This window comes from Balaenoptera physalus, assembly GCF_965194825.1.
Source record: "Balaenoptera physalus genome assembly, chromosome: 2".
Classification (NCBI taxonomy): Eukaryota; Metazoa; Chordata; class Mammalia; order Artiodactyla; family Balaenopteridae; genus Balaenoptera; species Balaenoptera physalus.
Genome location: NC_138883.1, coordinates 74,367,271 through 74,391,638, shown reverse-complemented (window position 1 = coordinate 74,391,638; position 24,368 = coordinate 74,367,271). Strand labels below are relative to the sequence as shown.

The following is a 24,368-nucleotide window of genomic DNA, read 5'->3' as shown; positions in this document are numbered from 1 at the left end:
ATTCATTGATATTGTGTCAGATCCCACGCTGCAGCTAGCTTTTAACAAACTCCCACTTCTTGAATTTTGGTTTAGTATCAAAGAAAAATGTTCACAAGTATCTAAATAGGCTATTAAAATACTACTCCCTTTTCCATCTACGTATTTGAGTGAGTCCAGATCTTCACACACTTCAACCAAAACAGTACACTGTAACAGAGTGATTGCAGATGTGTGAATCCGGCTGCTTTCTATTAGGTCAGATAGTAAGAGATTATAAAACTGTAAAACAAAAACAATGCCCCTCTTCTCACTAAATTGTATTTATTTGGGAAAATATAGTTATTTCCCATAGGTTATGTTAACATTTAATGGGTTTATTTTTATTTTTGTTTTCAAATGAATAAAAAAATATTAAAAAAATTTTCAATCTTAATTGCTAATATGGTGAACATTGATAGGTATAGTACAATCCACAGAAACCGAAGCTCTGTAGGGAAGGATGCCTTCAATACTTTTTTTTTTTTGGCAGTGTCACACAGCATCCGGGGATAGGGGATCTTAGTTCCCTGACCAGGGATGGAACCTGTGCGCCGGCTGTGGAAGCGCACAGTCCTAACCGCTGGACCGCCAGGGAATTCAATACTTGAATACTTTTTAAAAGGTAAAGGAGTTCTGAGACCAAGAAGCTTGAGAACCACTACTTAGCAGCTTCCTCAGGAAAAGCTCAGGTTCAGATTTTTTGTCAGCAGCCTTTACACCTGAACACAGGATAAGGGGATATAAAATTCTTGGATCATATTTTCTTTTTGAAAATCTTGAAAATGCAGTTTCATTGTGTCTAGCATAAAATGATGCTGTAAAGAAGCCTGGCTAATTTTCTTTTCCTTATAAATGACTAGTACTTTTTGTCTGGATGCTCAAAGGGGTTTTTCCTTATCTTTAAAGACTAATTTAATAGTTTTACTAGAAAATGTTTTGGTTTAAACTGTTCTGGGTCAGTTTTCTCCTATACACTGTAGGCCTTTGCAATATGTAGGCTTAAGTCTTATTTCAGGAAAATTTTCTCAAAATTTTGTTTTAACTATTTGTTCTGATACATTGCTCTGGTTTTCCTTGTGGGGATAAATGTGTGTGTAAAATCTCTTTTGCTTGTTCTCTATATCTATCACTTTCTCTTGAAAACTTTTATCTTTCTTTTTAGAAAAACCATTCTCCTTTCAGCCCTTAAATGTCCTTTTTTTATTTCTGAAAAAAGTTTAAAAAATTTTTTTCCTGAGACTGGTTAGTTCTCATTTAATATGCGACTGTTCTCTACCCGTATCACTTTTTAGCTTTTCTATTTCTGATTTATGCTTTTCTTTCAAGTCATCTATTATTTTATTTCCCTTAAAAATATTAGGTTAAAAAAAGAGAGAGGAAAAAATACTAAGTTAAAGTTTTCATCTGCTTTGTGACCACATTTTTCTAGTGTGTTACTGTCTGCTTGAACATTATTAGGTTTATTTTCACCTTGTTTCCATAGCATGTATGGGATTAGATCATATTTCTTATTTGTTCCCAATCTTAAATGAGGTAGATTTTCCCGGACTTGTAAGAAAACGCACTCTTGCCTCTCGGCCCCGCCCACGCCTCGCGCATGCTCTGGACCCCGCCCACTCCTGGGCCCCGCCCACGCCTGTCACACACCGTCGCGGGCCACGCCCAGACTCTTGCCTCTCGCCGGTGCCAGGCTTGCTGTGTATTTTCCCGCCATTTCCAGCTCTTCTTGAGAACTGATTGATTTCGGTGAGATCCGAGGCCTTTTGGGATCACTGCGGCCAAGCAGGTAGGGAATGTAGTTAAAAAAGAGCTACTGGTAAATCTGAGACTCTGCTAAATCTCCGTCACCCCTAAAAATCAGACGAGTCTTGCCCTCACAAATCCTGTTAACGGCCCTTCTTTTAAAGGGTTCATTTGGTCGACGCATTTGATTAAAATTGTTCTCGCTTCCCCTAAACAAACCAGGGCATATATAACTGTGACCTTTTCAGTAGTTCTTTAGACGCACTTTCTGGTAGAAGTTAGTGTATCTGTGAGCAACAAATAGGTATCTGAAGCTCATGCCTCTATGTAATGTCTTTGCATTGAAACGTTTATTCAGTAAGTTTTTATCGTGAATCTTGCCCTTATGTGACAAAAATATTACAGTGTGGCACAAACCAGCCAATATTCTTTGAGCAAATGTCTCTATAAACTACTTTAAAATTTTTTTAAAGACTTCAAAAAAAAAAAAAAGACTTCAGTGGGGAAAAATTTTACCTTCTGTTTTGATTTTTTCCCTCAATTTAATTTTAAATGAAATTAAACTAATATATATTACATTCTTGTAGTATATTCATGAAATTAAGCGTAAATCCATTAAATGTATGAACTAATTACAGGTCTATGTATCAGCTCTGTATTTTTTATGTCAGTTTCTTCATTTAAAATCTTACATTTCAGTGAATATCAGATACATCTTTTGAAAAATGATGGGATTGGAAAAAATGTTAAATGATTTTCAAGATCCCTTCCAGATCTATGATTCTGAGTTTCTGTGGAGTAGAAGGAAATGTGAAAAGCTGAGACATCATTCACAAACAATGTTTCCATTAGATAAAATGTGTCCCAAGTGGCTAATATGTGATCTTGTATATTTGGTCCACTACCTCCTCCTTGCTCCATCTTGCTGTATCACAGGAAACTATTAGGAAAGAAATAGATTTTTTTTTAAGATTGTTTTTTCTAATTACAAATTAGTACCTGAATTAATCCAGAAAATTTAGAAAACAAAAAAAGTGTAAAGGCAACACACACACACACATACACATGATCTCACCATTCAAAAACAAAATCATCATTGTCCTATTACTCTTCTAAATATGTATACTTCTTCTCTTTAGAAAATGGCATAGCATAGTCTGCAGTCTGCTTTTTTCACCTCAGAGGTATATGTACTTCCTCACATCCAATTGGAATACCCACAATAATATGCCCACATCCCAATAAGTTAGCAGAAACTAAGCAAACATTGTTAAGTAGATTTTGGAACAGCTATAATTATGTTATGCCCCAGGTTATTCTCTTTCTCTGCTGCAGAATGGATTGGTTTCACTGCAACCGGTGTTTCCGAAAAGATGGGGCCCATTTCTTTGTCACCAGCTGTGGCCATATTTTCTGTAAAAAGTGTGTGACTCTGGGTGAGTGATTTAACTGTTTTCAGATTCAGGCAAAAATGTTTTTAACCTATAAATAATGATTAGCCATTTCTCTGTGTAACTTGGAATAAAAATCACTTAGTAGGCCGAAGGTGGTGTGGGTATAATAGGAAACTGTTGATTATGAAAATCGGAGGAATCCATTAAAAGGCATGATTTAGCAAATGGACTGTCTATTACTTGAACATCAAAAGGTGCTTGTCAGTGTTCTGAAGCCTGTGGCAGGGAAAGCCACAAGGTTATCAGACTGATTAGAGAAAAGAGAAAAAATAAAAATAATGAATAGAAATTGGGAAAGTGGTTGATAACAAGAGCCATTTCTAATGGGAAGTAGTATAATCTATGAAATCAATTTAATTAGAAATGTTGACGATGGTGATAGTGGTGGGTGATGCCTTTGTGGTTTAAAAAGTATTTTCCTGTGTACCAATTTTATATATCTTCACCACAATGCCAGGAGGTAATTATTAGTAGATCCATTTTACAAATGAGGAGCTGGTCAAATAGGTGATTTGACCAAGTTCTTGCAGCTGTTAAGTCTTAGAAGAGACAAATTTAAGGTGTGTCTTTTTTTCTTAATGCTAAAATACTTACAAGGTACCTATTATATTCTGTAGGTATGTATTCTGGGTAGTAGGTCCAGAAGAGGGACTTAGGATGTTTTGATCAGGGAAAATTTCATAGAAGAGGTGTTGCTTCAATAGAGTTTTGAGTAATAAACTGGAGTCTGCCAAGTGAATTAGGCAGGGAAGATCATTCTGGTTTAAGAGAACAGCATGTGTAAAGGAATACAACATTATTAAACTTAGTACAGGGAAGTACACGTGGTTGGGATTGGTAGAGCATAAAAGGATAAAGTAAGAAATGGTGAGAGATGAGGCTAGAGAGGTAGGTAGTGGCCATATGATGGAAGGCTCTATATACCAGGCTAAAGAACCTGAACTTTATCCTGCAGGTGATGGAGAGCTGTGGAAGTTTGTTTTGTCTTTTTCTTAAATAGAAGAATGATTTGCACTTGCTAGCTCACTCTGGCAATAATATGGAAGGAAGATGGGGAAAAACTTCATCCCCAAGGAAAGAAGAGTCAGGTTAGGTAGCCTCTGGAGAAGCTTTTTCTCTATGTGAATCTCATGACCCTTTTAAGTTATCTGCTAATGTAACGAAGCTATTACTATGGTAGCAGCAGCTCACTTTGGAGCGGTTTGTCTCGGTGAAGCATATGTCATGTGATGTTTTCTCCAGACACGGCATTTATCTTAATCAATAACCAGCACCGCTACTAAAATTTTAACTTCAAAGGAAGATTAGGAATTTTAATTTCCACATCTTTCAGATTGGGTTAATTAGAGAATGAGAGTAGGAGAGCTTCAAAACAGTATCCAGGAATATTAGCAAAGTGAGAACAAGGCAGGAATAATTGAAGAGTTTCTTATGGTGCCTAATGTGTGCCTACTGTCAGGTAGATAGAATAAAAAATAATAACTTAAAGTTGAGATCATTGGTAATCTTCCCAGACTCTAGTAAATGTACACTCCTGTACTCCTGCTGGGAGGCTACTGTCCCTCACCTGCAGAAGAAAACTGGGAATTTATAGAAAGGGAGATGGGTAGAGGTACAGTGTGAAAGTGTTACTTCTCATCAACATACAAGTTTGGAAACACTGATTTCGAGAATGGAGCTCAAGTCGATGTCCTTTTATAGCACAATGACATTTTGAATTCAGTAAGAACCCTCTTTTCGTTAGCTAGCCTACTTGACTGTTATCATGTACTTTAGGAAAATCTTACCTCATGCCCATGAGAACCAAACATTTTTTTCCCCTTTCCCCGCTAGAAAAATGTGCTGTTTGTGGAACTGCCTGCAAGTATCTGGCTCTTTCTGATAATGTAAGTTTTTCCTCCCCGTCACAAACAATCTTATCCCATTCCTGGTGTGTAGGAACTATACAAAGAATACAGTGGCTAAGAACTGAAATTTGGGGGGAATTCCCTGGCGGTCCAGTGGTTAGGACTTGGGGCTTTCACCATGGGGGCCTGGGTTCAATCCCTGGTCAGGGAACTAAGATCCCGCAAGCCACGTGGCACGGCCAAAAAAAAAAAACTGAAATTTTTTTTAAAAAGAAAGAAAAAAGGAACAAACAAAACGTGTAGATAGCAATTGAAAAAAAAAGGAGGTAAACTAGAGATAAAAGAATTACTTGTGGATTTGTGACTACTGTCACAGAAGCACGAGGTAAGAAGGATTAGGATATGTAGTCTACATCTCCTAGTGCAATAGTGATCGCCCTCTTAGCACAGTGAAATAATACCTGGTGCTTTAGAAAGGGTACTATGTCTTTAACCATATTTACCTGTATTTTATTTCATTCCATTGTGGATGTGTCTTACTCTCTTCATAGCTGAAACCTCAGGAGAAGATGTACTTCAAAAGCCCTGTGGATACAGCTTTGCAGTATTTTAGTCACATCTCTCAGGTATGAGAAATAAAAGTGAAGAAAATCTGATTTTCCAGGCAAGTTATAATTGCATCTTATTTCTTTTCCAGAGGTTCTCTTTAAACTGCATTTGTATATTTGTATACAATGGGGAGAAATAGGCTGCCCTGTTTGCTTTCTTTCCTGATGATACAAATCTCAAGTTAACTTTTTACTCACCCAGAATCTGTGATAGGCTGTAAAAACTACTATGTAGCTGACATCTTGCCTTGTGCTTCCTAGTTCTATTTAGTAATTTTTGAGGATAAAAAAGGTTCTAGAGAGCTTTGTCTTCTTTCTTCGCACATTTAATGAATCTTCGAAAAATTGCTTTGAATATACAGGCCTGACCCTGCAAACAATGGATATAGTAGCCAAACTTTCAAGCTTTTGCTTATACACCTAAGTTCAAAAAGGGATTTCTTGTTCTCCACTCTTATTTTTCAATAACCTCTCTTAGCAACACATATGTATTTAATCCTTCAGTTAGTATTTATAATAGGTTGCCTGAATTTTGGAAGATATTTTTCTTTTCCTGATGCGTGATACGTTGTCATGCCATTGACTTGGTCAGGAGCAATAGAATTGTGGAAGGAAGTGAAGAGGAGACAGGACAACCATTTGAGAAAGTTCCCAAAATCTAAAAACTTTGGTTTTTCCCTTCCACTCTCCAGTTCTCCACCAAGATCATTTCATAGCCTCATGGGATTGCTATCTGGGCACATTTCTTGAGATTTTATCACTATTTTTCTTCTGTACTCGTCTCGTTCTTACGAGAATATTTTTTTATTAAACGTGAAGATGGTCCTTTGTCATGTTTGGCTGAAGATAGTAGATTTAATTTTTCTTTGGTATCTCCCCCTCAATACTGACTCTGGAGATAGAAGAAGGGAAATTAAGGCTTTCACTGCATCCTGCTTTTAGCTGCTTGGGTGAACCATCATATTTGAGATACTATTTAACATTATGGGGAGATAAAATCCAGCTGAGACTCAAGGAGAAATGTAAACAAGGTCACATGAACAAGAGAAAGAGCAGACCTTTGGTTAATAACTAAACCAAGGGTTAGTTAATGATCAGTAGAGAAATTATATGTAGTCTGAATTCTACCCTGCCTAATCATGGGACCAATTACACATGGTCAAGTAATCAAGATAAAATACATGAAAAGGGTCAGTTAATCATCACTTTAGTGAAGTGCCCATTTGGTGAAGTCAGCAATGTCTGAAAATGTGTTTTCCCAATCTGTGAAGTTGAATAACTGATCCAAGTAATGTCTAGATTGTCTCATTCAGGCTTCTGCTCATATTTTTCTTCCTCAGTCATATCTCAAATAGCAGCCCCAAGTCTACTTCTTACCCTGCTTTATTTTTCATCATAGGTCTTATCTCTAACATTATATAATTTATTTATTGTCTGAATCCTGCACTGCTTTCCCTTAGCATAATGTGTTCAAGGTTTATCCATGTTGTAGAATGTATTAGAACTTCATTAGTACTTTATTCCTTTTTATGACCAAATAATAATCCATTATATGGCTGGATATACGTTTCACGTATTCATTCATACACTGAGGGACATTTAGGTTGTTTTCACTTTTTGGCTATTATGAATAATGCTGCTATGAATATTTGTATACAAGTTTTTGTGTGGACATATATTCATTTCTCTTGGATATATACATAGGAATTAGATCACTGGATCAAATGGTAACTCTATGTTTAACTTTTGGAACTGCCAGACTGTTTTCCCAAGTGCTTGCACATTTTACATTTTTACCAGCAGTGTATGAGGGTTTTGATTTCTCCATATCCTCACCAACACTTGTTTTATCTGTCCTTTTTTATAATAATCATCCTAGTGGTGTGAAATGCTATCTCGGTGTGGTTTTGATTTGCATTTCTCTGATGATTAATGATGTTGAGCATCTTCTCATGTGCTTATTGACTATTTGTTTGTCATCTTTAAAGTAATGTCTATTCAGATCCTTTGCCCATTTTTAAGTCGGATTGTCTTTTTATTATTAGTTGTAAGAGTTCTTTATATATTCTAGGTACAAGTCCTTCACCACATATATGATTTGCAAACATTTTCTCCCATTTTGTTGGGCCCATCCACTTTAAAATTAAGAAGTAACATAAATGTCCATTAAGTAAATACAAATAGGAAGAACAGACAAAATCGAGCATCAAATAGAGTAGGAAATAAAGAGAAAGAAGAGGTTGAGAGAAAGAGAGGGAAAGATATAGATTCACAAAGAAAGACAAATTCAGAGCAAAAGGCACAAATGAAAATACGGAGGGACTTCCCTGGTGGGCCAGTGGTTAAGACTCTGCGCTCCCAATACAGGGGGCATGGGTTTGATCCCTGCTCGGGGAACGAAGATCCCACATGCCATACAGCGCGGCCAAAAAAAAAAAAAAGATAAACGAAAATACAGAGAAAGACTTTTTTTTTTAATGAATTTATTTATTTATTTATTTTTGGCTGCGTTGGGTCTTCGTTGCTGCACGCGGGCTTTCTCTAGTTGCGGTGAACAGGGGCTACTCTTGGTTGTGGTGTGTGGGCTTCTCATTGCGGTGGCTTCTCTTGTTGTGGAACACGAGCTCTAGGCGCGCGGGCTTCAGTAGTTGTGGCTCTCGGGCTGTAGAACGCAGGCTCAGTAGTTGTGGCGCACAGACTTAGTTGCTCCACGGCATGGGGGATCTTCCCCAACCAGGGCTCGAACCTGTGTCCCCTACATTGGCAGGCTGATTTTTAACCACTGCGTCACCAGGGAAGCCCAAGAAAGACTTTCATAAATTTAGTGTTGGGACTGACAAACTTTTTCTTGAAAGGTTAGTAAATATTTTAGGTTTTGCAGGCTGTGCAACCTCTGTTGCAGCTACTCAACTCTGCTGTTGTAGCACAGAACAACAGCCACAGGCAATCTGTAAACAAATGGGTATGACTGTATTCCAGTAAAACTTTATTTACAAATACAGGCAGCTGGCCCTGATCATTAGTTGGCTGACTTGGAAGTCATATGTTTTGCTAACATACTTAAATAACTACCATATAAATCGTTTGAATAAAATCGGGTCAAGACCTGATCTCATAAATAGATCAGATCAGTTTCCCATCCCTCACTTGAATTTAAAGACTGAACAACTGAGATAATCAATGGTGCCTTTGAAGAAAGGTTTTATTTAGTTGAAGATTATTTTACCTGAAAAGAAAAAGTTTACCTGTCAGTTTTTAAGACTTCTGAAACAGTGTAGTTGAGTTCTTTATCACTACTGAGCAGGTCGAGGAACCTTAAGCCCCAGTGTGAGAGGCTTTGATCACAAACTGTGATAACCCAAAACTTAACTCTCTGGCTGTGCCGCGTGGCTTGTAGGATCTTAGTTCCCTGATGAGGGATCGAACCTGTGCCCGCTGCAGTGGAAGTGTGGAGTCTTAACCACTGGACCACCAGGGAAGTCCCCTTGCTTTTGATAAGGAAGCATTTTTAGGATTCTTCTTCGCTCAAATCTCTTTGAGCACCAAAGTAGTTTTGGCACGTAGGTTAGTAGGTCTCTTGGCTATATATTGTATCTATCCATAATATCTATTGCTCGCCATCCCTTTGCCATTTTAGATAACTCCCAGGATTGAGTGCCTTTTTTCTGCTTCTGCATTGTTCAAGTTTTCTAAAATGAATATGTTTTACTTTTATTGAAAACAAGAACAACTTTAAAAAAATAGACTACAGTGAATTCTTATCTGTGTAGAATTAGTTTAGTTTGCTTTTGAGTAGAAAGGAAAGAGTGTAGACTATATAAATTCGGAAGTAGAATTCTTTAGTAAGGTGGCAAAAGCAACTTGCAAATTAGATGAGAACAAAAAGTTTATGACAAAAGTACCAGATCTAGGAAGGACCTAAGAAAAAAGGTTTACGGTTTGAGTAGGGAGGAAACAAATGAGACCTGAATACTGCTGTGTATTCAAAAGTAGAACCTGACAAAGCTAAAATACTTTCCACATATTAACTTTTGATCTGATTCAGTAATCCCATGATAGGCACATTAGTATATCAAATGGTAACTTAAAGCAAAAGATAAAATTATTTACCCATGGCCAGAAATAAAATTCAGGAATAGGTAATCTCCTTCTGTGCCTCTTTGCCCTTTACTGTAGCAACATAAACAGCCTGCAAGTGTCTCTGTGTGAGTATCTCAGGGAAAGTAAATTGGTTACCAGTACTCTGTAGAGCTAGGAATGTGGAATCTGAGTCCAAGCTAATAGTAAACAAGTAAGGTCAGAACCAGTTCTAAGCTTGGAAACATTTTTTTGGTTGTCACTCTTCTTGCTCAAGATGAATGGTTATATTTTTAAAGAGTCATTCTATGTCAGAATATTCTCATTAAGATATTAGGAAGGCACTTTTCTGGAAATGAAAAGCTTTGGCTTTCCCTAGTTTTGGGGAATCATGAATTAGGTCAGATGCTCCAGAAGAAAATGATCAGTAATAGAATATGAATTGATAGGTTTCCATTTGTTGCTACAAGTAAGGGGAAAGGAGTTATGGGGGTTGTATGTCAAAGGTCTCTTTTTCCCTAGCAGGTGTGGAGTTTCCAGAAGAAGCAAACAGATCTCCTCATCGCCTTTTATAAGCATAGAATTACCAAGTTAGAAGCTGCCATGCAGGAGGCACAGCAAACGCTGACTAACCAGGACAAGTAAGTGACGAATGAAATCACCAGAGAGCCTTTTTCTTCTCATAGAAGCTGTAGCCCTTATTTCCTTATGGTTCCAAAGCCTAAAAATTGCTCCATATGTGTTTATGTTTGTCTTGGTTAAGTCAGGTACAGAATTTTTGGTCTCTTAATCTCCATTTTATTTTTCTCTTTCTTCCCTCAAGGGGCCTTCCCTACTTTATAGCTTTCCCCTTTTATTTCCATCTGTCGAAAACTACTTCTTCAGAGAAATCAGACATGGCTTTTTCACAGTAATAACGATGGCAGATTTAAAATGTTACCTCTAGGAGGGTGTGTTTTGGTTCTTTTTTTTTTTTTTTTTGGCTGCGTTGGGTCTTTGTTGCTGCACGCAGGCTTTCTCTAGTTGCAGCAAGCGGGGGCTACTCTTCACTGTGGTGCTGGGGCTTCTCATTGCGGTGGCTTCTTTTGTTGCAGAGCATGGGCTTCAGGCGCGCAGGCTTCAGTAGTTGCAGCACGTGGGCCCTAGAGCTCACGGGCTTCAGTAGTTGTGGCGCATGGGCTCAGTAGTTGTGGCACACAGGCTCAGTAGTTGTGGCTCATGGGCTCTAGAGCGCAGGTTCAGTAGTTGTGGCGCACGGGCTTAGTTGCTCCACAGCATGTGGGATCTTCCCAGACCAGGGACCGAACCCATGTCCCCTGCATTGGCAGGCAGATTCTTAACCACTGCGCCACCAGGGAAGTCCATGTGTTTTGGAAATCTTAAGCTAAAAGATGGAATCCCTGATGGAAATTTTCAGACATCAGCAGGCCAGGGGAAAATGTGTGGAGAGGAAATGCAATTCTGTGTAAACTTCTGAAATCATACCAAGTGACTGCTTATTTTGTCCACCTGATTCTTCTCACCACCAAAACCCTGCCATTGCCCCCCTGAATCACTAGATCTCTGACAGAAACACCTTGTATAGTGGCAAGCATCTCTCCAGAAGCATTAACTAGATGTTGATAATAATAATCAGGTTTTTTATCCCACTGACCTGCTGGAGCTGATTGTTTCTTTTTCCATCTTTTGCCTAGAGAGCTGTCAGTCTTAAGGAAAGAGAATAGAGAACTGAAGAAATTGCTTGCCATCATAAAGGTGAATGAAATAGATTTTCCATACTATTATTTTCTCTTACTTGGCTCATCTATCTAGCTGACTGAATAGAATTAGTGTTTCCTAACCTTTTTCACATCATGGCTGGTAATAATTGATAATATTTGTACAGCAAGCACACTGTAGTAAATGGACGAGGCCACAGAAGACCTTGGAGGGATGAAAGGACAAAATCTAGCACAGTGGTAACCCATTCTCGAGTATCATTGAGTCAGGGCATAACACATGGGAAGCTCTCTTATAGAAGAGATATCTGTGGTAACTTAAAATTTGTCTTCAAGAATCCCAAGGCACCTCAGGACCTTTCCTGTCCCTCAAACTCTATTTCCTAGACATTTCTCTCTTCCCAAGATTGTCTTTTGTGTTTATATAATGTTCCTTTTGATCTTACTCTTGTAACTCTTCTAGCACATTGTAATCCTGTCATTTTCCTTGCTCTCCCCATAGACTCTCTATATTTCCCCCCGTGTATCAGTCTACAGGATTCCCAATGTGTTTTTGTGAAGAGGTACTAAAATTTTCTCCCCCCAAAGCTGATAATTTTCTGAGGAAACACTCACTGTTGCTGTTTTTTCTTCTATTGGGAATCTTAGTAACCACAACTAGAGGACATTGCAGCTTAGTTATCTGACAAGTAAGATTCATTGATTGGGACCATTGAGCTACAGCTCCCTTCACTCCCATTTTTTTCACCTACAGGAATCTCCAAGTTGGTACCAAGGAAGCAGGTCAGTTTTATCAGGCCCCATACCATCCCTCTTTGAAAATTTCTATCCTTTCTTTTTTTTTTTTTTTTTTTGATTGGAGTATAGTTGCTTTACAATGTTGTGTTAGTTTCTGCTGTACAGCAAAGTGAATTCTATCCTTTCTTGGCACTTGGCTGTAACTCCTGTGTGGGCTCTGAGGTGGAGGGAATGGTTTATGAATTTATCTTTCACTTCTCCAAGAAAGAGTTACCCACTGAAAAGTGCTGAAGTAAAATCTTGGATGTAATGCTCACCCTTGACCGTCACCTTATGAAATCCTACTCATTCCTCAAAATTGAACTCATGTGTCATCTCCTCTGTCAGCACTTTATTAGGCAGAGTTAGATATTCTATTATTCATTTATTCAATAAATATTCATTAAGTACCTACTGTTTGGGAAGCACTGTGTTAGGTGCTGGGTGTACATCACCGATTATTCTAATTGTAAATGTCTGTACCCTACCAGTTATTATATATTTTTAATATCAGCTCTGTATTGGTGGATTAAAAGACATGGCCCCTGATTCACAGAAGCTAGAGTCTAGTGTTCTATCATACTTCCGTACTTCTTTTTTTTATCCCCACTCCTTTTGGTTGTTAATGTCACAAAATTCCATCTTCATGCATTGTGTGCCCCAAAACATAAACTAATTATTCTTTTAAATGCATTAGTCTCCTAAATTATGTAGATAGCAAAATGTAGAGATACAAACCAAAGTTACAGTAATACTAGCTTTTACACTAATTGTTTTTTTTTTATCTTTCAAGGTATTTGTTTCTTAAATTATGTAGAAAAGAAAAAGTGCAGTTACAGACCATTGTAACAATAATACTAGCTTAAATTGCCCATGTATTTGTTTTTATTGATATCTTTATTTCTCCTCACAGCTTCAAGTTACTGTCTAGTGTCCTTTCATTGCCCCTTGCAGGATTCCCTGAGCATTTCTTTTTTTTTTTTTTTTAACATCTTTATTGGAGTATAATTGCTTTACAATGGTGTGTTAGTTTCTGCTGTATAACAAAGTGAATCAGTTATACATACACATATGTTCCCATATCTACTTCCGTACTTCTGACATACCCTTTATAACACTTATGTTTGCTCTTTTTCTTTTTGTCTCTCCCACTAGCCTGTGAGCCTCTCAAAAATAGGAACCATATTCTAGTTATCTTTGTAAGTTCAGGATCTAAGGCATATGAGCACTAAATAAATGTCTGTGGATAGATGGAAGAGGGGATGGAGGGAGTGAGGGAATGGCAGATGTATGAATGGATGGACAGATGGATAGATATATGTAAAGTTGAGAGTACCTGGTAAGGCACTACGGGAAGGAAGAAAGAAGGACTTCAGAACTTCTATTATGGGCAATAGAGAAGTGGAGAAGATTTCGTTTAGGGAATTGGAGAGCCAAGGAGTCCCATATGGAAACCTTGCCTCCGTATTTTGGGCTAATACCTGTAATACATGATTAGTAAGCAATTTGTGCTCTGAGAGAAGGCTATTATTTCTGTAAATAATGACCTGATTGATCCTCTAAGGTGGCACTAAGTTCTGCTTAGAGAAAATAGAGCTGCCTTTCTTTTTTTTTTCCTTGCAGGTCAACCACACCTCGACCAGTGGGCATTACTTCTCCATCACAGTCAGGTAGAGACCATGTTTTGCCCAAATATCTGTGTGAGATGAGTAAATATCCTTTTCCCATATGGAAGATGGTTTCCTCTCAGAAAGTATAATGTGATTTTCCAAATCTTATGTATGATATAAAAAGGCCATACTCCTGGACACTCACTTGCAACAGGTAGGCTAGGCAAGGCAGGGCGCACCATTGATGGCAACTTTTCATTCTGCATTTTATTCCCTTTCAGTTACTCCACGACCCAGTTCTCAGCATAGCAGCCAAGTGGTCAGGTGAGTAGAAAGCTACACAGCAGCATTAGAACTGCTGGCAAAAGATGCAAGATGAAAGAAATGCCTAGATATGGCTGAGACAGGGACTGAGGAGACTTTATGTCTGTGTAAAAGTTTAATACCAGGTTTGTTTTTTCCTTTTTGTTTCGCCTTATATAGTCGGTCCTCCTCAGTGGAGTCTGTCCCTTATAGAGTGGCTGGCTTTAGTAACTTGGGACAGGTAAGAAATATTCACATTATCTTTTCAGATTGAGATTTCTAATGCTAAATGAAAGCCAAGATTAAAGCAAGAATATTAAACTTATATTGGTTTTGGCATGAATTATCTGATGCCATGCCTGGACTCTCTTTCAGCAATTCAGACCTGATGTTAGAAGCTGACCTAATTCATGACTCGGAATGAATAGGGGTGAAAATAGTGGACTGCATTAACAGTGTCCATCATGTTCATTTTGGAAGGAATAAAGTGTGGCTCCTTCCTGGTGTCATGTACCCACTCTGGGAGAAAAACATATGCTTCAGTGTATAGGCATAGCATGAAATATGGAAGCCAGAGAATCCAGATATATTTATTAATGTTTATTATTTGTCCCTCAGGGAGCCAGAGCGCTGCAGGGAAGGAGCACTCCAAGAGACTCTTTTACTGGTGAGAGGGGCAGGGTAGGGGAAGGAGTCAGAAGCCAACACATTCTGAGCAGATACCAGCAGATTTCTGGTTTCCTGTGCGTAATATAATGCCATTTTACTTTTTCTCCAGACAGTGGTTCCAGGTATCCAGATACAACTTTTCAAATAATGATATTTCTGTTCTCAAACTGATAAGGGGAAAATTGAAACTTGAGTATTAGAAAGTCATTGAAACCCTCTGGTCAGGAGACGGAGAGTAACTTTTAAGTAAAATAATTGACCTGGATTTTAATTGCCACAAGATGGCAGTAGAAGTTAGATCTAAAAGAAAGATTAACTAGATGCCAATTATGTTAGCCTGAAGGGTATCTGGCTTCTTCACTGTGTATCAAACACAAAAATATTCCAATGAAGAAATATTTTGGTTCCACCCACTTAATTTCTTGTATCTTTCCCCTTAGAACTATTACTGTTATTACTGTTTTTCAAGGCATTAGTCAGTCCGTAGAGTATACTTGGAGAGGATTTCCCTTTCTTTCCCAAGAGGCAATTTTGAAATTCACAGATCTCTTCCTGGATAACCATTTTTGAAATTCACCAAATAGCCTCCCTGCAGTTCTTTCATATTCACCCCTTTGAAAAACGTAGGTGCTCTAGCCAATTTATTTCTGTCAGGTTAGTAGTAATAATCTCTTTTATTCCTGATTTTAGTTATTTGAGGCTTTCTTCTTTTTTCTTGGACAGCCCGGCTAAAGATTAGTCCATTTTTTTAACAGTTCTAAAAAGGAAGTTTATTTTTTAAAAAATTTTAATTAAAGTATAGTTGATTTACAATATCATCTAAGTTTCAGGTGTACGGCACAGCAATTGAGATATATATATATCCGTACCATCTTCCAGAAAAAATCGAATGAACTTTTTGGCCAACCCAATACAGACATATACATACATATGTATGTATATTTATATAACTGAATCTATATATATATATATTTTTTCAGATTCTTTTCCCTTATAGGTTATTATATAATGTTGAGTATAGTTTCCTGTGCTATACAGTAGGTCCTTGTTGGTTATCTGTTTTTTTTTAAATTTATTTATTTATTTATTTATTTTTGGCTGCGCTAGGTCTTCGTTGCTGCGTGCGGGCTTTCTCTGGTTGTAGTGAGCAGGGGCTACTCTTCGTTGTGGTGCTCTCATTGTGGTAGCTTTTCTTGTTGCGGAGCACGGGCTCCAGGTGCGCAGGCTTCAGTAGTTGTGGCACGTGGGCTCAGTAGTTGTGGCTTGTGGGCTGTAGAGCACAGGCTCAGTAGCTGTGGTGCGCGGGCTTAGTTGCTCTGCGGCATGTGGGATCTTCCCAGACCAGGGCTCAAGCCCGTGTCCTCTGCACTGGCAGGCGGATTCTTAACCACTGCGCCACCAGGGAAGTCCTGGTTATCTATTTTAGAAATAGTAGTATGGGCAAGACGGGAATAAAGACCACAGACCTACTAGAGAATGGACTTGAGGATATTGGGAGGGGGAGGGGTGAGATGTGACAGGGTGAGAGAGTGTCATGGACATATATACACTACCAAATGTAAAATAGATAGCTAGTGGGAAGCAGCCGCATAGCACAGGGAGATCAGCTCTGTGCTTTGTGACCACCTAGAGGGGTGGGATAGGGAGGGTGGGAGGGAGGGAGATGCAAGAGGGAAGAGATATGGGAACATATGTATATGTATAACTGATTCGCTTTGTTGTAGAGCAGAAACTAACACACCATTGTAAAGCAATTATACTCCAATAAAGATGTTTAAAAAACAAAAAAAGAAAAAAGAAATAGTAGTATGTATATGTTAATCCCAGCCTCCTGATTTATCCCTCCCCCCACCCCACAGGATTAGTCAATTTTGTTTATCATTTCAAAGAACCAACTTTTGGTTTTCTTGATTTTTCTCTATTATTTTTCTATTCTCTATTTCATTTATTTCTGCCCTAATCATTTTCTTTCCGTCTGCTTTTGGGTTTAGTTCTCCTCGTTTCTTAAAGTGGACGGTAGCATTATTGACTTGAGATCTGCTTTTTTAATATAGACCTTTACAGTTATAAATTTCACTCTGAGCACTGCTTTCACTGCATCCTTTAAGTTTCAGTATGTTGTGTTTTGTTTTCATTCATCTCAAAGTATTTTCTAACTTATGTGATTTTTTTTTCTTTGACCCATTAGTTACTTAACAGTGTTGATTATCCACATAATTGTTAATTTCCCAAATTTCCTCCTGTTAATTGATTTTAATTTCATTTCATTGTTGTTGAACAACATACTTTGTATGGTTTAGATCCTTTTAAATTTATGGCCTAAAACATTGTCTATCCTGGGGAAAGTTCCCTGTACACTTGAAAAGAATGTGTATTCTGCTGTTGTTGGGTGGAGTGTTCTATAGATATCTGTTAGATTTAGTTGGTATATAGTGCCATTTAAATCTTCTGTTTTCTTGCTAATCTTCTGTCTTGCTGTTTTATCCATTATTGAAAGTGGGGTATTGAAAGCTCTATTATTGTTGAATTGTCTATTTTTCTCTTCAATTCTGTCAGTTTTTGCTTCATGTATTTTAGGACTTTGTTGTTAAGTGCATATATAAGTGTTATATCTTCTTGATGGGTTGACCCTTTTATCTTTTTGACCTTTGTCTCTAGTAACAATGTTGTCTTAAAGTGCATTTGTCTGATATTACCCATTCCAGCTCTCTTTTGTTTACTGTTTGCGTGGAATATCTTTTTCCATCCTTTTACTTTAAACCTACATGTGTCTTTGAATTTACAGTGAGTCTTTCATAGATGATGTATAGTTGGATCTTTTTTCACCATTTGGCCAGTTTCTGCCTTTTAATTGGAGAGTTTAATACATTTACATTTAATGTAATTATTAATAAGGAAAGACTGCTTCTGCCATCTTGCTATTTGTTTTCTATGTGTCTTTTTTTTTTTTTTTCCACACCACACAGCATGTGGGATTTTAGTTCCCTGACCAGGGATTGAACCTGTGCCCCCTACAGTGGAAGCGTGGATTCTTAACCACTGGACCACCAGGGAAGTCTCTGTTTTCTATATGTCTTATGTATGTTTTGTGCCTCACTTCCTCCATTTTTGCTGTCTTTTGTGTTAAACAGCTATTTTCTAGTGTACCATTTTACTTTCTTCCTTGTTTCTTTCACTATATTTTTTGTTATTTTCTTAGGGATTATAATTAACATCATAATTTATAACAATCTAGTTCAGATTAATACCAAACTTAATTTCAACAGTGTACAAAAGCTTTTCTCCTATATAGTTCCATTCCCCTCTCCATTCCATTGTGCTGTTATTATATAGATTATATCTTTAAAAATTGTGTTCTCATCAACATAAATTTATAATTATGTTTTATGCAGTTGTCTTTTAAATCAGATAGGAGGAAGTTACAAAAATACACTTATACTTGTATGTTTACCAGTGTAGTTTTCTTTACCAGTGATCTTTATTATTTCTTCATGTAGATTTGAGTTACTGTCTGGTGTCCTATCACATAAGCTTTAAGGACTCTCTTTAGTATTTCTTGTAAAGCAGGTTTGGTAGTGATGAATTCTCTTAATTTTGACACTCATCTGGGAGTGTCTTAATTTCTCCTTCATTTTTGAAGGATAGTTGTGCTGGATTTAAAATTTTTGATTGACAGTCTTTCAGCATTTTGAATACGTTATCCTCCTATATTCTGCCTCCATGGTTTCTGAGGAGAAATCAGTGCCAGTTTTATTGAGAATCCCTTTCATGTGATGAATGGCTTCTCTCTTGCTGCTTTCAAGTTTCTTTTTTTGCCTTTAGCTTTCAACAGTTTATGATGAGTCTAGGTGTGGATCTCTTTGATTTATCCTCTTTGGGATTTGTTGAGCTTCTTGGATGTATAGATTAATGTTTTCATCTAATTTGGGAAGTTGTCAGCCATTATTTCTTCAGATAATTCTTTCTGCCCTTGGTCCTCTCTTTTCTCCTTCTGGAACTCCCATTTTGCACATGCTGGTGTGCTTGATGGTATTCCACCAGGGTCTTTGAGGCTTTGTTCATTTTTCTTCATTCCTTTTTCTTTCTCTTCCTCATACTGGATAATCTCAATTGATTTATCTTCAAATTTGCTGATTCTTTTTTCTGACTGCTCATATCTCTAGTGAAGTTTACATTTTAGTTATTGTACTTTTCAATTCCAGAATTTATATTTGCTTCTTTTTAATATAATATTTCTTTATTAGTGTTCTCTATTTGATGAGACCATTCTCATACTTTTGTTTAGTGCTTTAGACATGGTTTCCTTTAGCTAACTGAACATGTTTAAAATAGCTGATTTAGGGACTTCCTTGGCAGCCCAGTGGTTAAGACTGTGCTTCCACTGCAGGGGATGTGGGTTCGATCCCTGTTCGGGGAACTAGGATCCCGCATGCCTGTCAGCGTGGCCAAAAAAAAAAAAAAGAACCGCTGGTTTAAAGTCTTTGTCTTTAAAGTCCAATGTATCTGGGTTTCCTCAAAGACAGTTTCTATTGCTTGTGCTTTTTTCCTTTACATAGGTCATACTTTCTTGTTTCTTTCATGCCTCATAATTTTTTGTTGAAAACTGGACAGCTAAATAATATAGCATGGCAACTCTAAGAATCAGATACTTCCTCCCTTCCCAAGGTTTGTTGTTGTTGCTGTTTGTCATTGTTTGTTTAGTGACTTTCTAAAACTGATTCTGTAAAATCTGTATTCTTTCTCATGTGGCCACCGAAGTCTCTATTTGGTTAGCTTAGTGTTCAGCTAATGATTGGACAGAGCTTTCCTTAAACACCTAGCACCAATAAATCCCTCAGTGTTTGCTGAGGGACTGTGTGTTGGGGTGCACCTTCAACACTCAGGCAACCAGTTGACGACTGTGCCTTAGCCTTCACTTTCTGCTTGTATGACCTCAAGGTAGTCCCAAGGTGAGAGCTTAGGGCCTTTTCAGTCTTTCCTGAGCATGCACACAGCCCTGTGCATGCACATGGCCTAGATTCCCAAGAACTTGTTGTTCCTTTTCAAAATCCGGGTGGACAGGTCATTCCACAGCTTTTCCTTTTATGCTTTTTGGTTAGCCTATTGTTTGCCCCAATTGATATTCACCTCCTCAGGCAGCCTAAACAAGTGCCTCTAATTATTTACAACAAACACTCCTGGGGAAAAGGCTTTTCACACTTGGTGAACTCTTAAGCTCCAAGTCCTGGTAAGTTTGGCTCCAAGTCAGGTCAAATAAAGGCAGCCTTGCAAGTGAAGTCTTCCAGTGAACAACTAGGGAGGCCAAGTATGACAATTCTCTGGGAATGAGGTTTTGAAAGAGCTCCAACCCCATTCCATCCCCTATGATGACTGCCAAACTGTTGATTTTCAAGGCTACCACGGAGCTGGAGAGGGAGAAATGGGAATAGGGCAAGTTAAAATGTCACAAGGCTCACTGTTCCTACTCACATTCAGCTATTTTTCTGGAATAAACGTTCCCCAGATTGCTAAAAGCCCTTTGTTAATTTCCAGAACTCTGAAGAAGTTGATTCTGACAATTTTTGCCAGTTTTCTCATTCCTTTTATGGAGAGAATCTGTGGAGGTCCTTACTCTACATTTTTACTGCTGTCACTCCCAGCCAATTTAATGACCCTTTGTCTTTAGCCATCCTTTCTGATAATCTTCACCTTAGAGGGGAAACCAAGGCACAGATACATTAGAGCGCATCAAAGCAGTGATGGATCCTTGCCCATAAACTCATAAAAGGGAGAGGAAAGCACCTTTATGATCCACTGCTAGGTGCCTTGTGGGCTTTTTCACTTGCCATTAGCCCCTAAGTCTAACATATATACCAAAATCTTTGATCCCCTGTTCCTTAGCCCTGGCCCCCAGAATACCTGGATCTCTTCTCGGTTCATGAATTATCTCATAGGCTCATTTTTATGCTTTTCAGAAACCCCTTCACCAGCTTCCACTCACAGCCTATCTTACAGGTAAGTAATACTGCTTCCTTTCACTTGAGATCTGTTCCCACTGACATTCTGCCAGCAGCCCTGTGGTTACTTCTCCACTGGCCTATACCACTGAAGTTTATAATCTACCCTGTAAACAAAAGAGAAGGTTGAACAGTACTGTGTCTAATATACATCTGAATTACTTAATTGTATTCTGAGTTGCAAGCAGGGGATTCATTTCCTCTCTGGTTTAAATGTATAGGCTCTTCCTTTACACATGGTTTTTACTTTAACCTTTCCTTTTCTCTGCTGATGCTTTTATTTCCCCTCCTTAGACCTTCATCTGCCTCCTCCGGACAGGGGATTTTTTCTTTCAGACCATCCCTAAGTGGTGGGGATTCAGGTCAAGCAGGAGTCCTCACCCCCAATAATTCAGGTAAGTTAAATAACATTCCCAAAGGAGTGGAGCTTCAACCATTGACATATACACTAAAATGAAGATTTTCAAGGTGCAGAGAAGTTGGGATATTTACACCCCAGCCCCTGAGAAAAGCAGTCTCAAGTTTGACTCCTTAATATTCTTTAAGAGTTACCCCCATTTCCTTCACAGTGAAGGCAGGCTTTGGATTGTGCCTAAATATCACTCATCCTGTCACCAGGAGTAGAGTTCTGCTCTTTAGCCAGAAGGTTGGCCTGTAGAATTAAACTGGCTTTTTGTTTGTTTCTTTTGAGATCCTTATGTTGCAGCATTGCTGGGAGCTTAGTGCTGATTGAGAATGATAAAACCAGCATCCTTTTTTCTCCTCATGTTTTCCCAAAAGGTACCTCTGCTACCAGTCCTTGTGATAAGGGGCTGTCATCTTTCATAGCTCACCAAAATCTTTATATTGTCTCTACATCTTTCTACTCATAGTTAAACTCAAATCTCAGACCTCTGTGTCACCACCCCATCCTCACAGTAAAAGAATGGACTTTATAACCCACCTCTTGAATTGCTTAGCTAACAGTCTTTTCCCTTCTGAGTAGTGTACTGCAGATTAAGAACCACTTATTTATCCTGATGCATAAATAACAATACTGAGAAACTGCCCCAGGTAGTTATCTTTCACTATTTAATTCCATCCTCCAGGTCAGAGGGAGAGCAGAACCACACTAGAGGGTCTTCCTGGTTTCCAGCTACCAGCCCTACAGGTGAGCCCAGCCCAGTCTAACTGGTCTGCTCATGAAAAACTCACACAGTTAGGCCTGCACACTTAACGCCTCATTCTGTTCTCTTGTTAAGGTGATAGAAAGTAACCAGTGGAGAATGACGTGGACTTCAAGTGTGGTAACCACACGCACACAGTTTTCCAGAGTGGTGTCACTCTGATAATATGACTGTCAGATTACCTTCCTGGTTTGGGGTTTAAAAATTAGGTCACATAGTAATGAAAGGTTTTAAACTGAGAGGTCTTGGCCAGGGTGAACTAAGGATGTGGGCACAAATGACATTCCCAGGAGTTTCACAGAAAGGGATTTTCAATGGAATATATATTTTGGATAGAGGTACTGCTTGAACTAGGAAAAACCATTTTCATTTCTCCAAAGAGCAACAGCAGAATAATGTTTTGTAAATTTATGAGACTATGATTCTGATCCAGGAAACAAGAGGAAAAGGGCATGGGAACGAGAAGAGAGGTTTGTAAGGAGCTCTATTAAATGAAAAGTCCAGTCTTGCCTTTTAAGTTCACTTTTACACCTTGGGTTTTGAGGATATTTAGGCCAAGCTCCTGGTGACCTACTAAGGTAGGTAAATATTTTGCTCTCATGCTCCAAAATGCCCTTTATTTTCATCAGCAAGGAATTAGGGTCTAAGCCTTAACAGACAACGCTGGGGAAATCACATCCCTCTAAGACCCTCGTAAATGGAGGGATTAATCTACAGGTGAAAAAAAGACTTAAGAGACATATAAACCATCTGCAAATAAATGGCCTCCAGTTGGATCTTGATTGGAACAAACTGTAAAAAACCATTTATGAGACAGTTGAGGAAAATTGAATACTTAATGGACATTTGATATTAAGGAATTGTTAATAGTTTTTTTTTGTAGGCATGATGCTATTGTGGTTATGTTTTTAAAAATAGTCGTTATCTTTTGGAGATGCATACTAAAATACTTATGGATAGAAAGTTAAATGATTGTCTGAATTTTGCTTTAGCTTAATCTAGTGGAAAGGGGCAGTGTGAGAAAGTAGAAATGAAAGAAAATTGGTCATGAGTTAATTGTTGAAGTTGGGTGATGAGTACATGTGAGTGCATTATACTACTGTTTTTGTATTTTTTGAAAATTTCCATAATAAAGTTAGAAAAAGATTTATTGAAGAAAGTACCACTTCCCCAGAGGCCTAAGAACTCTGCCTCCCTGGTAATCATCTCTGGGTATGGTAGTCATGTTCCAGGCTTCCCAAAACTGTTTGATTTTCAAATATTCTGCTTTATCACCATAAACCACGGAAATGCTCCAGTTTCATAAGTAGCAACAAAGCCTTTGTCACATTAGATGTATCAAATCTTAGTTTGGAAAAGTTAGTTTTCATGAAATGGAGAAAACTATGGCGAAGCAACAGCAGCAGTTTACTGTCACAATAAACTTCATATAATGACTTGAGAGGGCCTTACTTGCCCTTTTTGTTACAAACACCCTTAACTGCCTTCCTGTCCTGTGCTGCAGAATCTCTACCAACAGAGGCAGATGGGATTAGCCAGGGGGAGAGAAGCATGGAACACTCCCAGATAGACCATCTTCAAGATCTGATCTATACATACTGCTGAAGGACGGACGGTAGCATCTCATACTCATTTAGGTGTGATGGCCTTGGAAAATGTACCCCTATCTTGTTTCCTGGTTTCACTCTGTACCTTCTCTCTCTCTCAATCTTAACCCTATACACCCTGTATTACTTCCTACGAAAATGGTCAGGTCAGAGCTTCAGGAAGATGTTTATATCTCTCCTACAAGATACAGATAGCTCCCTTATTTCCTGCAACTTGAAACAAGGTTATAAAAACAATTCTTGGCATCATTGGGGGTGGGGGGTGGGGTGATATACTTATTAACCATGTTTTATTTCTGGATTTCACTTTTTAGCTTTGGATATATTCTCCCACTGCCAATGTTAACAAGCCACAACACTGTTCCTTGCCCTAATTTATTATACTTTTTCTATTTGCCTATTGTTTCCTCTGTGCCTAGTTACTATTAAATACGTTGATTTTCCTTTCTGTTTGGTAACGGTTGGAGACACAGGCTTACTAAAGTACACAGATAATGAAATAAAGAGGATGTCCTTTTATTGCTGCTGCAACTCTATTGGTATTACAAGCTCTCAAATGGTGGAATGGGCAAAGAACACTACCACTGAGATCAAACATTTATTCTTCTTTGGGTACTAAGCGGTAGAAATGAGGGATTAAATGGGTAGGCCACTGGTAGGCATACCTTAAGCAAAAATATTGGAAAAATGTAAACATAGCACCTGCCAGAAATAAATTTGGTCTTGGGAATGACCTTGTAACTGAATAGGATCCCACTACCCTTTCTGAAAC

The 24,368-nt window shown here is 38.2% G+C and overlaps 1 protein-coding gene across 7 annotated transcripts in view; it reads left to right on the top strand.

Moving 5' to 3' along the window:
- Positions 1–23,625, top strand: part of RNF212B (ring finger protein 212B) — a 47,812-nt gene extending 24,187 nt beyond the window's left edge. For 2 of the 7 annotated variants that reach the window (XM_082450640.1, XM_082450644.1), the window contains 14 exons: positions 3,100–3,200; positions 5,052–5,104; positions 5,617–5,691; positions 10,273–10,391; positions 11,445–11,505; positions 12,223–12,251; positions 13,869–13,915; positions 14,137–14,179; positions 14,339–14,399; positions 14,777–14,825; positions 20,782–20,821; positions 21,118–21,218; positions 21,912–21,973; positions 23,494–23,625. In XM_082450640.1, coding sequence (XP_082306766.1) covers positions 3,100–3,200; positions 5,052–5,104; positions 5,617–5,691; positions 10,273–10,391; positions 11,445–11,505; positions 12,223–12,251; positions 13,869–13,915; positions 14,137–14,179; positions 14,339–14,399; positions 14,777–14,825; positions 20,782–20,821; positions 21,118–21,218; positions 21,912–21,973; positions 23,494–23,559 — 907 coding nt within the window. In that variant the 3' untranslated portion in view covers positions 23,560–23,625. The other 5 variants (XM_082450642.1, XM_082450643.1, XM_082450641.1 and 2 more) reach the window with 5 other exon arrangements.
- Positions 23,626–24,368: the final 743 nt, after the last annotated feature.